At 37.8% G+C, this 15,277-nt stretch overlaps 1 protein-coding gene across 5 annotated transcripts in view; it reads left to right on the top strand.

The window, feature by feature from the left end:
* The window catches only part of PRDM16 (PR/SET domain 16), an 842,524-nt gene that overhangs the window by 754,976 nt on the left and 72,271 nt on the right, over nt 1–15,277 (top strand). For 2 of the 5 annotated variants that reach the window (XM_073561694.1, XM_073561696.1), the window contains exon 1: nt 11,749–11,996. The exons of 1 other annotated variant lie outside the window; for it this stretch is intronic. In XM_073561694.1, coding sequence (XP_073417795.1) covers nt 11,892–11,996 — 105 coding nt within the window. In that variant the 5' untranslated portion in view covers nt 11,749–11,891. Of the gene's footprint in view, nt 1–11,747; nt 11,997–15,277 lie in introns of those variants that run through there. 2 more of the 5 variants (XM_073561695.1, XM_073561697.1) reach the window with 2 other exon arrangements.

The following is a 15,277-nucleotide window of genomic DNA, read 5'->3' on the forward strand; positions in this document are numbered from 1 at the left end:
AACTACTGTTCGCCCGACAGTTGTCTCTCCCTAATTTCTCATCTGAGAGGTCAACTTTTGGACTCCAGTAGCAGCAGCTTCTATCTCTTGCAGGGAAACAGGATGTAAAGTACTGGATGGCAGCTATGTGTAACCAAAGTGGCTGACCTCCGTTATTTAAGTTCCAGAAGAAGGTACACCAGTAACAACAGGTTGCTGAGAGGATTTTAGTGGACTGAATTTTGGGTTCGGAATTTAGGAGCAACTAAAAGAGCCTTGGTGGGAATGGTCGCGCCCATACACTCCCATACAAGCCCAGGGCTTTCTCATCTAACAACATGCAGCTGGGCTAGCTCATCAGTGTCTGTGTTGTTTGGAAAGAGAAAAGACCATTAATGGTGGATAGTCTCTGCCAGAGCCTGAAAGATGGAATGAAAACTGAATGGGTTAGACCGTTTTTAAATGTTCTGCCTACGCAGTGAAAGGAATATTTTGTCATTCATTTGTGCTGGAAAAAGGCTGCTGTTTCTTTTCATTTGAGTGCTGTGCAAGTTTAAAAAGTATAATAAATCTTACACTGTTTGACACAAGAACCCTGTGCCTGTATGAACCCCAACGGCTGCCAGACAGATTGAATTCCTACACACTCAACCAAACAAAAGGATCGACAATTGAAATTGTAATGACCAGATCCTTAACTCCCCAACATCATTTGTTGGACAGAGTGTGGAGGCCCCCATATACATTAGTTGGTCAGCAGATCCTGCCAAAATTGTGCTTGGCCAACTTTTATCGAATGTGTATGAGAGCCTTAAGTCTTCTTACACCAACTGAATTTCCAGTAGAAAAAACAATATCCTGTAAGATCTATAGCGTATAATTGTATAATGTACATGGCCATTCGGAAGGTATAGTGTTCAATATATGGAGAATCAAAAACAATTGTACTATTGTCATGTCTGTTGATCTAGTCATGCAGGGATTTTTAGTGTTCTATGTACAGTGTATAATAGACTTATGGTCATGTCCAGTCATCATGGTCATATTTGGGAGGTATAGTCTTCTCGAGAATATGTCCAGTGGTTGGGCCATGTTATGTGTAGTGTTCAATGTATAGAGTGTAATGGAATTGTATTATAACTATGTTGGCCCGTCAGATCATGTTGTCCAAAAAAGGATGTCCCATTACACAGCGCAGACAGTTGAAATGTTTCTTTCACTTTCATATAGTTAGTATCTATCATGCCTTGATCGTGTCTTTATTTCTGTCACTGTGCGCTTGGATCGAGTATATACACTTCAGTCTGTTTACTGACAGAGTTACCTGTGGGATTGTGGTGAGCTGGCTGTGATATAACCCTGTGAATACATCACACAAGCCCCTGTGGTTTTGACAGCTACTACCCTAGGAGCTTGGAGCCACTTACTTGTCTGTTTCCACCATAGTGTAGGAGAAAAAATATGTGTGATACTCAAAGGGCAAAGTGGTATTCTCATTTCCAATCACATAAACTAGTTAATCATTAATGTGTGGATAAAAATTGCCTTGTTTGCAAAAAGCTGCTTCCAGAACTACAATGGAGAACAATATGACAACTTCTGGATATATTCTAGGTTTCCCTTAAAAGATAAGGATTACCAGATGGAAAGTGTTTATACAGAATATTTCTGTGGGCCTTCTGGCATCAAAATGTTTTTTCAGGGTTGACCTTATTTTGGATAGTGCCAATGCAATCAGTGGCACCATGAAGCCTAAGGGGGAGGAGCAAAAGGTCCCTTTGGCCTTTGAGATGACCAATACTGTTGTTTTACCACAATAAAAAAAAATCCATCCTATCTAAAAGAGCTTGGAAAAACAGTACATTTCTCAGATTGAAATCGATTCCAAAAATACACCTTTTTTGTATATCAGGCTTAGCTATATATCTGATCCCTGGTCTTCTAATTGGCTTCTAACTGCATAGATCACCCAACAGCAGGTTCTCCTGCTGCGGCTGCACATGAGTAGATGATATCTGTAGTATTCAGGCAGCAAGCACATAGCCATGACATTTGCGCACATAGACAGCGGAGCTCTTACAGCAGGCTCTCAGACGCATTGCAGTGCAGTTTTTTAAGTATAGAGTATAACATTATTATGGTCATGTTCAGTTGTCAGGTCACGTTGAGAGATAATAATCTATGCAGAATGTATATTAGAGTTGGGTTATGGTCATATCCATCATGTATGGAGATGTAGTTCTCTATGCAAATGTACAACAGAGTTGCATTTTGGTCATGTCCAGTGGTCGGATCTTGTAGGGAGGTGTAATACTCTATGTAGAGTGTAAAATAGAGTTGAATTATGGTCATGTCATCATGTATATATGTGCTATATTCTATGTAGCATGTACAAGAGAGGTGAGTTTTGATCATGTCAAGTGGTTGAGTCATGTAAGGTGCTGCAATAAGTGAGCATGGTCGCCACGGCTCGATACTCGATCAAGCATAAGCGTGCTCGGGTACATTCATTACTTGATCGAGTATTGTGGGTGCTTGAGTACCAAGCTCAAGTCCCTGGCCTGCATGCTTTGCAGCTTTTAGATAGCCAATAAACATGCATTAATTGCCATCCATATACAAGGTAATGCCATTGCCATGTTGGTTATTGGCATTACTGTGATTGGCTATCAGCATCGCGTTATCGGGTCTTATAGAAGACCCGTGAGGCGATGCTCAGAAAACTCTCCTCTGGAAGCAGTTTAGGGAGAGTTAATTTAGGAGGGAGAGCTCAGATTAATGTCTTCTCCCTCTAAATATTATAAAATTGCACTCTTTAGTGCCTTTCATGTGGCACTAAAGGGTGTTTTTAAACTTTTTCAAACCTATTAAAGAAATAACTAATTTTAAAAAATTATTTTGGTCCCCCCTATTTTTTTGCAACCAGCCAGGGTAAAGAAGACAGCTGATGGCTGATATTGTCAGGCTTGGAAGATCCATAGATATTGGCCCCTTCCCAACCTAAAAATTCCAGCCCGCAGCCACCCCAAAATTGGCACATCACATTAGATACGCCAACCCTGGCACTTTGCCTAGCTCTTCCTGATTGTCCTGGTGCATAGGCAATCGTGCTAATATTTTGGGGGGGTTGATGTCAGCTTTGTAGTGTCAGCTGGCATCAAGCCCAGGGGTTAATATCAGACACCGCCATTACTAACCCAGTAGTTTAAAATAAAAAAAAGAGTTATTTTAAAAAAATGCCCTGGTTCACCAGAAAAACTTGCTGTTCTGAAATAGTCTAAGGATTCCGATGTAGACCACAAATGGCAACCTTAAATAAAGACAAGAGACAGTCCCTTGTTCATCAAGTTATTAACCCCACAGCTCCAACATAGTCCATGGCGTTCCCACAATGTCCACCGATTCTGTAGTACAACGCATGGAGTCTATGGGACCCCATGTAATTTTTAAAAATTATTTATCTATTTAGTTCCCAGCATGCACCTGCGAGTCAGAGGTGCATCCAGTCAACTTCTCCATGCTGTTCCGATTCCATTTCAGCACTGTTTCCATCCATTTCAGTGATTTTCATGCCCCCCCACAGTCCTCCTGTTAGAATCTTCCAGAAAAAATGCCCAAGCTACCCATTGACTTCCATTATACTTGGCGCAACTCGAGTAACAAGTGTCTGACCTGCTCGATTCGAGTACCAAGCACTCAAGCATTTTAGTGCTCATTCATCACTAGTAAGGAAGTGTAGTGCTCGATGTGAATGTACTATAAAGTTTTGGTTGAGTGGCCGGGTCATGTTGACGGATGGTTGGTACAATCCTTCAATGAGTCCTCGAATCATCTTGTGTCTCTGCTCTTACAGTAAAGAATCCGTTCTATAGATAAAATAGCTGACATCTTGCTATATTTTTAGCCCTGTGTAAAAAAAAAAAAAAAAAAAAGCCCAACTGAGACCATTTAAAGTAGTTGAAACTTAACAAGACTTGTCAGGAAGTCATGCACAAGAGGAAGGTTCCCACAGTTCAAGGTACATACATTGTATGACCTCAGTTTTACCAAAACAGCACCCTCTCGCCCTTGCAACCACTTGTTGGTAGCCTATACTTTCACTTTTACTATATGATCTTCACACCGTACCCAGATGTAATCTTGAGCTGTATGTGTGAGGTTATAGGTGTTTTTGGTTTGTTGTCACTAGCTGCATAAAAGGATTTTTCTCTTCTGCATAAAAGTTGTCTCTTATTGTGATTTATCTAATATAAAGTTATTGCTTTATTAAAAGAAGGCCAAATACTTGTGCAAAGTATTATTTATTACTACCAATCAGAAATCATTCTTGGAGATATATACCGGTACATTGTTTCTAAGCATAAATTAAATTATTATTATAATGAGCAAAATTAGCTAACCTTTCCATGGCTTATATTAATTAAAGGGAAGCTACCATCAGAAAATGAAAATTACATATTGTTTAAATCAGGTTTTTGTGTCACATGTAATTTTTATTTTATTTTTTTTTAATGGCAATGTTTTTCATTTCACTATCTTTACTAAAAACAAAATTAGTATTTTGGCATTTTTCACACTGGCGTCAATTAATTTTTTAGACTCGTACTTCCTGTTCTTTTAGGAAAAGTTTTCAGTAGCAAACTCCTTATCATCAAAGGCAGGATTATAATAACAGGTAACACCTTTATATACTGATAACACAAAATCCACCATGCACAATTTTGCCATGGCAATGTTGTATAAAACACATAATGCGACTTTTAATTTTGTGCACCACCAAGAATAATTTATTTATTTTTTTTATTTATTTATTTCACTCATTTATATAGCGCAATTAATTCCACAGCGCTTTTTTGCTGCCATGTCAAACATTTGATACTGGGTTTTTACTCATATTATTATTATATTATTACTCATATTATTACTCACAGCTGGCATGTCACTCTCCGCAAGGAGAAACCTTACTTCTTAGACCCTAGTCCAGAGCCTCTCACCTTGCCAAATCAGATCTCATACTTTGCACTGACGAGAGCCAACAGCTCGAAACACCGTGTCTGCAAATTGATATTCTGATTGGGCTTGTATCCTAAGTCATACTACAAGACTCGTTAAAGGGTTGATTGTGACTTGTAGGATCGCTACTACCAATAGGTGGCGCTGTAGAGTAAAAGTCCTCTTTCTTTCTGAAGAGGCAATTTGCATATTATTTTCCCAGAGGAGCATTGCACGGCGAATAAGTCTCCTTACCTTGGCAAGCCACAGCTGGCATGTCACTCTCCGCAAGGAGAAACCTTACTTCTTAGACCCTAGTCCAGAGCCTCTCACCTTGCCAAATCAGATCTCATACTTTGCACTGACGAGAGCCAACAGCTCGAAACACCGTGTCTGCAAATTGAGATTCTGATTGGGCTTGTATCCTAAGTCATACTACAAGACTCGTTAAAGGGTTGATTGTGACTTGTAGGATTGCTACTACCAATAGGTGGCGCTGTAGAGTAAAAGTCCTCTTTCTTTCTGAAGAGGCAATTTGCATATTATTTTCCCAGAGGAGCATTGCACGGTGAATAAGTCTCCTTACCTTGACAAGCCACAGCTGGCATGTCACTCTCTGCAAGGAGAAACCTTACTTCTTAGACCCTAGTCCAGAGCCTCTCACCTTGCCAAATCAGATCTCATACTTTGCACTGACGAGAGACAACAGCTCGAAACACCGTGTCTGCAAATTGAGATTCTGATTGGGCTTGTATCCTAAGTCATACTACAAGACTCGTTAAAGGGTCGATTGTGACTTGTAGGATCGCTACTACCAATAGGTGGCGCTGTAGAGTAAAAGTCCTCTTTCTTTCTGAAGAGGCAATTTGCATATTATTTTCCCAGAGGAGCATTGCACGGCGAATAAGTCTCCTTACCTTGACAAGCCACAGCTGGCATGTCACTCTCCGCAAGGAGAAACCTTACTTCTTAGACCCTAGTCCAGAGCCTCTCACCTTGCCAAATCAGATCTCATACTTTGCACTGACGAGAGCCAACAGCTCGAAACACCGTGTCTGCAAATTGAGATTCTGATTGGGCTTGTATCCTAAGTCATACTACAAGACTCGTTAAAGGGTTGATTGTGACTTGTAGGATCGCTACTACCAATAGGTGGCGCTGTAGAGTAAAAGTCCTCTTTCTTTCTGAAGAGGCAATTTGCATACTCATATTATTGAAATTTGGAAATTTCACTTTTCCAATGACCAGACAAGAAGACAGGAAGGGGGCTAGAACGCTAGCAATTCTAAAAGTAAATATCGACTCGCCAACGAGCCTTGTCACATGACTTAGGATCAAAGCCAAAATCTCAATTTGCAGACACTATGTTTTGGTGGCTCACTGGAGAGTCGATATTGCCTTTTAGGATTGAAACTTCCTATATGTGGCTGTAGTTTTAGTTCTCTTCCTCTCTGAAGTAAGAATTTGCATATTTCCCAGAGGAGCATTGCGGCTTAAATGTCTCCTCACCTCGGCATGTCAGGTTTGACATGTCATTCTCTGCAAAGAGAAACGTTACCCTTTTGATCCCAGTCAAACGCCTCTCACCCAGCCAAACAACATCTTACACTTTACACTGATGAGGGACAATAGCCCGAAACACAGTGTCTGCAAATCTAGATTTTAGTTTTGGCTTTTATCCTAAGTCATGTGACAAGGCTCGTTAGAGGGTCAATATTGACTTTTAGGATTGCTACTTCCTATAAGTGGCAGTAGACTTCTAGTCCTTTCTGAAGAGACAATTTGCAGACAAGACAGACACTTTCTATATTTTTTTTTAGATTTTAGCCCCCAGGTGGCTCCTTCACTCTAGTTGATTGACAGGTCTATCCCATGTGTGTACATAGGGACAAACCTGTCAGTCAGCTGGAGAAGGAAGAAGTAGGCAATACTGGACCAGTTACTAGGGGATACTCTTGAAAAAACGGCATTATATATGCAAAATGCGCGTCGGGGCCTTGTCATCCGATACCTTGGGCCAGCCTTTACTCTCTCCATCATTTGGTAAGATATTTAGTCCCCACCTCACATTGATGTCTATTTTGCCGTACTTAGCCATTGATTAATGGGATGGTGGTGGGTCTCTTTTGCCCCTAGTACAACTCACACACATGTTACTCGACATGGTGTGTTTGTGATTTTTTCATGCTTTTGACCATTTGCTTGTCCTTTACTTATCTATTTTCATGATTGCTCTAAAGGGGGCTTTACATGTAGCGATATCGCTAGCAATATCACTAAAGCGTCACCGATTTTATGACGCAGCAGCGATATTGCTAGCGATATCGCTACATGTGATACTTACCTCCGACCGGCTCGCCCGCTGGCTATCGCTGATCGCGCGAGATCAGCCTGGTCCATTTCTCATCGTCGGCTTTCTGCTGGCGCTGACGAGCGAGTCATGGACGCAAGCGGAAGACGGACACCCTTGCCGCATCTGAAAGGTAAGAGCGATCGCCAACCGCTGCTGCATCGCTAGTGAGATCTGCCTGTTTGGCAGCTCACTGACGACCATTTAGCGATGCACCAGCGATCCTGACCGGGTCATATCTTGGTCGGGATCGCTGGTGCATCACTAAATGTAAAGGGGCCTTTACTCTTATAATACTTGTTTAATAATACAAATTTACCATTTTAATCTCATACTCTGTTTCCTCCTATTCCTTAGTTTGTCTTGGAGTTGGCTTTTTTTGTAATAGTGGTTACACTTCGGTGTATGTTCAATCCTGCAGTTAATATGCAACTGGGTTTTTTGTTTCTTACGCTCTGATTCATGCTGCCCTGAATTTGGGCAGCATGACTCAAATATCAGGTTCCTTTTAAGTCCACCTATTTATTTGCTTTTTTAACATTTAGACAATGACTAAGTTTAATGCCAGTCTTACTCCATACATTTATAACCTTCAGATAGCAAGAGGATCATCCTAGGTAAAATCAATAGGGTATGATCTAGATTCATGCTTGCACAAAAGAGTTAATATGGAAGTTACGGGAACCAAAGTGACATCATGGAGCAGTAAATATAAAAGTTGATAATGCGAGCGCCAAGATCATAATCATATTTACAATCGCTCCTGTGAAGTCATTTCTCCACAATGGCTCGTTTGGCCGAGCAGACAATACAAATAACCTACACTTGTATTGCTAGAAAAACACAATGCAAGTGATTGTTAAACCGTCAAGCACCAGCTTTCTCCATCGGCCCTGAAGAAAATATACATTCTTGTTCCTAGTGATTAAGACAAAGGAAAGTACATCAGGACCCTGGGAGCAGCCTCCACCTCTTCCTCTCTCTGTTCAGAGCTAGGATGGAGGAACGGGCCACTCTTGTGCCCAGATGTCTGGACCTTTCGCAACGTGGGCTGACAGGAAGTGAGGCTTTTGTTAAGAGCAATTCAATATCCATGGTCAGCTTGTGGTGCGAATTCTATCTGGATGCCTGCAGAATAAAAAAAAAGACATGGATATCTACTCCTAATTTTTTTTTTTTTTAATAATTAACATTTAAAATATTCAATTAGAAAAAATATTATAAAATGAAAATGTTCGAGTACAAATCATTTCTAACTTAAATAATCTCACTAAATAACACAAAGATATTTTAACCAGAACCTATGATGGCTTCCTAGGTAAAACAAAACAAAGAAAAAACACTCAACAACTTTAGTGCTGATTCCTCTCATCTACTTCTTCAATTGTTATTTCACTTTTTTATTACAAAGGTTTTCCTGTAATAACAGATAACGACTGCCATAATAAATTAACACCTCCTTCAGAATAAATATGTGATAGAAACAAAGAAAAAATATAGAATTTACTAAATTGTACATTGTGTCATACTTCAGGACTCTGTTATCTGTGATTCCCCGGAATAACGAGAAATATGGTGTGTAATTGACTATAGTTTTATTTATTTTTGTTTTAGGCAAAACTAAGCTAACAAAAAAGTATGCTGATACTTTATTTGATTCTGTATGATGTCTGCATGCACACCCAGAGGGTGCTGGTGCTATACGTTTTATTATGCATTTATATAGAAGTGTTTTAGTAGAGTTTCATTCATTTATTTACTTTTGCACCTTTTTTATTGTAATATTGACACCGCATCATTGCTAAAACAAAGTAAATGTGATTTTTTATTTTTTTTTTGCCATAAGGTGCCATTTGTTCAGTGCTCCCTTCCCACTCCATTTTTTTTTTACCATCACAGTGTCTAAGCATGGGGCTTTTAGGGCACCACAGTGTCTCCGGTACGTGTAGTGACAGTTTTCTCACGTACCGGAGACACTGACACACGTAGACACATTCGAATGAATGTGTCTATGCAGATGTCAGCGTGTTTTCACGGACCGTGTGTCCATGTGCAAAACACGCTGACATGTCCGTTTTTGTGCAACAGCAGGGATCACATGGACCCATACAAGTCAATGGGTCCGTGTAAACACGTACCGCACACGGATGCTGTCCGTGTGCGTTTTTAAAAGTCAAAGGGTTAAAAATGAAAATAATTTTTCAAAAACATGGACAGCATATGGACAGCACATGGATGGTACACACGGACATACGGATGTAACACGGATGGCATACGTATGCACACGGACACACGGATAGCTCCGGTACCGGTTTTACCGGTACCGGAATTATCTGGACGTGTGAAACTTCCCTTACACAGAGGTGATTTTATTGTTTCATGCAAGAAGTCATAATCTACATGAGTGGAACACAGCTAGGCATTAGCCTTTCTGTACTGGGTTACAAAAAAAAAAAAACTGATTCTGCTGCAAAGTGCTTGAGCAAACATATGGGACATTTTCAGAAGTAAATAATCAATTAACGTTTAAAGCCCTTTGCTTTGTTTGCACAGATGACAGGTGAAACGGGAAATCCTTAGATAACAGTAGACCATTTCCAATCTCTTTATCATTACACTGAATTGAATGAAGTTATATTACGCCAATAAAATAATGCGCTTTACTTCCTTTACTAATAGAAACCATGAAATGATATTAACCAAACCTACCTTTTCAATATTTATTCTGTTGTGTTTTCTTATGGACAAGCCATTTAGGCTTTCATGGGTCTAAATGAACTGTACAAATGATTAGATTCTATAGAGGGGGCAATCAGAAGAGGATTATAGTGTATATATGTATATACACACAATATACAGATATATATCTATATATTGAAATATATATGTATATATACACGTATATATCTATATATAGATACATATTTATACAATTTATATAGCATGAATAGCTGAAGTATTGGAAACATGATTTCTATTGTGGGAGAGTCACAATGTTAGTATTAAATGACTGTGACATGATTTCTATTGTGTGTTTTTAACTGTTTTTAAGTCTTTTTTGCTGCTTTGTGTACATGTCAAAAATAAAGATTGTATTTTCTCATTATCTTATTATTTTTTGGTGCTCCCATACTTTGGATGTACCTCTTTCCCTTTTTGTCTCATAGCATGAATAGCTGTTGCTGTAAGTTTAGAAGCCAAATAATAAATTGAAAAACTTAATTTAAAAAAAAAAAGATAATAATAATTAGGGTACGTAAATTTCTGCACCATATCTGCATCTCTTGGCAGGAAAAATGCAGCGTAAAATACGTTAGTACGGCTGAAATCTGCAGCAAAACCGCTGAAAGAATTGACATACCGCAAATTTAAATCTTCAGGGCAAAAATAAGCAACGTGTGCACGAGACTTTAGGAATCTCATTCACTTTGCTGGAACTAGGAAAGCCTTCAGGTTTTGGGACAAAACTGCAGGAAAAAAAAAAACGAAACAAAAACGCGACAATTCTGCAACGCGTGCATAATGCCTTACAGAGGAAAGAAGTACGGCGTATAGCCAAGTTTTATAGAATATTGCTCACGTATATATATAATATATATATATAAGCACATTGTCAGATGCGCATTTTCCATAAAAGATCAGATTGTATTAAAAAAACCCTTTAAAAACTTTCTGTCAATTTAACAATGCCAAAATTGTGTAATATTCCTTATTTATACATGAAGCTTGAGTATACATCATTTTAGATATGATGTCTATAAAAAAAGATAGAATGGTGTTCAATGTATTTGAAATATAGATTTGCCTGGTATTTTTTCTACGCAATTATGAGAAGCAAAAAATAATTGACAATATAATATTTTCTTAGTTACCTCCTGATAAGCCGTTTATTGCATTGGCACAATCTGAATACAATCATCTATAAATCCTATAAAGTGTATATATATATACATAATTAATTTTATATTATACAACCTTTGGGGAATCATATCCATATGTAAACCCAAAAATGTATGGGTGTGTGTGTGTGTATATATATATATATATATATATATATATATATATATAAACTTTTTTTTAAGAATGTATTTTTATAAACCCATTAGGTCAAGTTTCTGAATAAAAAAAATGCGATAAACTTTATGTACAGGCTTAGGCGCTGACGCACGGTGCAGTTTCTCTCCACGTTTGCAGAAGAATGCAAAAATGTATCAACAGTTTGAAAACTTGGATTGTGTTTGAAAGGAAGAAAAAAAAAAAACCCTCTTTCCTCTCATGATTTGCAGCTTGTTGTAGCCTCTGATACAGACATAATGTAGGCAGGGTCTCTGGAGAGATGAGATTAGGGGGAGTGTCTGAGCCTTGGATCTCAGACCATTGAGAGAGTAGGATAATCTGCAATGAAACCCCACCTCGGAGAGATAAAGTGATGATGCAAAAGGGTAGGATAGTTCAGGGACTATCTTCAGGCCTGGCATACACACACACACACACATACACACATACACACACACATACATTTACAGACACACACACTCTGCGCCTCGTGTGTGTCACTAATGCATGAAGGATGGTGTTTGCAACGAACTCAACAGACTCTGCAATAATAGCTGACTGGAAAGCCCTTGACACTAGTCAGGTCTCTGAACTGGTGCACCTTACACAAAGGAAAAAGGTTAGATGTGTATTTTATGTTTGTTCTGTCACTTTTCCACATTTTATTGCCTTTTCTGTCTATCTTATTTTCCCGGCTTGAACTTGGGGGAAAGTTGCAACATTGACTTTCCAAACAGTTTCCACGTTGCTTTTTCCAAGTGAGGACACCTCAGTCCCCTTTTTAGTCTAATATAATTATTTTAGAATATTTTAATTCTTATTTATTTATTTATTTGTCTTTATTTTCTTGCCCGCGAGATATTTTTGTCTATGTCACAAGATTTGTTAAAAAAAAAACAAAAAAAACAAAAACAAACGAAGTTGCGTTGAATAGCTATGGTTAAAAATGAGCGTGCTGGAAAGTGGAAGCCTCTGCTGTATATAGAACCTTTTAGCATGGATCTAGGGAGAATGCCTGAGTAGAGAGTGCCCCCTAGTGGACATTGCCATCTGGCCCTTGTCATACACTCAATAAATAACATGCTTGTGAAATATAGTGTAATAATCCCTTTCTTTAATAAAAAAAAAGAAAAGAAACTTAACGCTGAACTTTATTTAGCTTGGAAATATATTCGTATAGTGTTTTTTATAGATTGACCCATATGTTTCGCTGTTTTTGTTGCAGGCGTATATTAAATAAGCGTTTTGTGTTATATGATCAATTTCTATGTATAAAGCACGCTCTTAAAGTCAATGGCGCACTATCACCGGTGCAATCATGGTGCATAATAAATCATTTCTTTACGTAATATTTTTCTTGTTTTTGCTTTTTTTAAGAACCCTTTGCAAAATGTTAACCGCTTTTATGCGAAGGGTTAATCAAATGAAACAGAAAAATGTCAATTTCTTTCTATTTAGTTTGGATTTCTGCGCACCTGATCAGAGCAAACCGTATATGCAGTTAGTCCGGTAGCAAATGGCACATAGTGACTGCATCGTCGCATTATTTTACGTGGGTAGATTGCTACTTATACGTCATAAATGTAGATATTAAAAAAGTAATAATAATAATAATTGGGGTTTGCTATTTGTTAATATTTATATGGTGGATTATAAACCTATTTTGCACATTTTTTTCTATTACTTTTCTATGATATCTTATATACACATTAAACGTATCGCACTACTGAAGAAAAGGAAGAGTCAAATGATTTGACCCCCACCTGAATAGGTCAGATAGGTTTTCTTTTTTTTTGTGGCTACTTATGATTTGAAAATCTATAAATGTAAGAAGACTGGTTTATTAATGACAACCAACTTTAGTAGAAAGCACGAGCATCACCGCAAAGTGCTGAATGTGTCCATGGAAGCATCTAGGCTGCAGTCAGGAATCTTCATATTATTTTACAAAAACATCCTGTCATTAGTTATTTGTTTTGTTTTTTTGTTGACTTCCATTTCCTATGAATGTTCTAAATTTGATCTAAAAAAAAAAAAAGGCAAAAGCAGAAGATAAAAAAAATAGAATATGAGCTTAGATTATTGCATAAAACACAAAGTTGGTAAATAATTTTTCTGCAATTACGGTAATTGCTCGAAACATGTAAAACAATCAGTCATCGCGTTTGAAAAAAAAGCAAATCCTATGCCAGTGTCGGACTGCAAATTGCAGACGGTTTTTGGTTCCTTTTTTTAAGTTAAAGAATATGTTAATATCAGCTAATAAAGAAACGTGTTGGGGAAAAAACTGCGTCTTTTGGGTCGTTGTGCATCAATGGTCGTCATTCTGTGAGAATGAGATTTATGGATCTGCAATGTGGACGTAAAATGTCAGTGGAAGGGATTATAAGTATGCGTTTGCATTCATTGTTGCTTTCCATGTGATATTTTACAATGTGTTAGTTTTTTGTAGCATATGAACATGTACCCGATAATATGCCTGAGTGGCGCTGCAACGTATTTCAGTGTTTGCGAATATACCGTAGGTTCCGTATGAACAAACATCCGGAAATGATTCCTAAATGGTTTTTCTTTCGTAGAGAAACGTCTATTCTTGGCTTAATAGAGTAAAAAATTTATCAGACTGAAGTAGCCCCTTGAGTCTGGCTAAAATCCCCCTGGGGGGACACATTACACAGCTTGAGAAACCCCAGACTTACAAATGATCCCCCCTCCATAAACTATTAATGCACTTTTCTATATTAGCCAAAACTCCCCAAGATTTACACAAAAAACAACTAAAGCTTTTAAAAAGAAATCTCTTTCAATTTTTTTTCTATTTAACTTTGTATTTTTTTTTTTATTTGTGACACAGAATCAGCTTGTTATTTTTATAAACTCCTACGTTCTCCATATAACGTTTTTCTAAGCACGTGTTTTGAGTGTGGTCAAGCCAAACAAATGGATGCTATATTTTTCAGATGTTGAACATTATGGCTGGAACCCAAGGGTCTTACGAACTATCAATTCGACACAACGTTTCCATTTAAAGGATTGGGGGGGAGGAGGAAAAAAAAGGAAAATATTTATTTTACATTGTTGGCTGTAAAATCTGGGAACTTTTCTTCCTCCCTTTTGATTGTTATTATTGAGTTTACACTTGCTACTTATCTATTCATTGCCTGTATTAAAAGGGGGTAACGACGTGCCCCCGGCCGTTCATTTTAGAGGTGCAGTCTGTGCTTTGATTTTAATTTCACACCTGGTCGGGATATTATACAATGTTTTCGAGTATTAGGTTGAAAGATGTATGAACCATCTGAAATTCACGGTGTTGCGCGGCTCTTAATTAACCCTTCATATAGACCGGCGCTGTTGACAGTTTACAGTTACTGTTTTTTTTTATTTAATTTTTTTTTTAGCGCTGCAGAAAATTGTCTTTTAAAATGTTACTTCGACAAATGATCAGAGCAGGTGCGAGAGGTGTTAATTACATCAGTTTATTATTCCAGTAAGACGTAAAATACAGCAAATCCAGCGTTGGCAAGGCCAATAAATATCCCACCCTATAGAAAAATATCAATGTCTTTTGTTACTTTCATCACCGTAACCATAGCAATGTTAAAAAAAAATGTTTAAAAAATTCTATCTGAACACTTGAACGCTACGGATTAACTGTAATGCGAAATAAACAGCTAAAATAAAAAAAAAGTATAAAGGGATGTATGAGGAGGTAAAAATAATAAAACATATAACAGTATGTATTAATAAAACGAATACACAAATGCATTAGAAAACATATAACGGTATAAATTATTAAATAAGACTTATAAAATGTATAACGGAAGGTGTCCGATTGGAGCCAAATAGTCAGTCTGACGTCTGTGTTTTTATTTTTATTTTATTTATTTTTTTACAGTT

The sequence above is a fragment of the Dendrobates tinctorius genome, unplaced genomic scaffold (assembly GCF_039654945.1).
Source record: "Dendrobates tinctorius isolate UK_male_01 unplaced genomic scaffold, ASM3965494v1 ptg000326l, whole genome shotgun sequence".
NCBI lineage: Eukaryota > Metazoa > Chordata > Amphibia > Anura > Dendrobatidae > Dendrobates > Dendrobates tinctorius.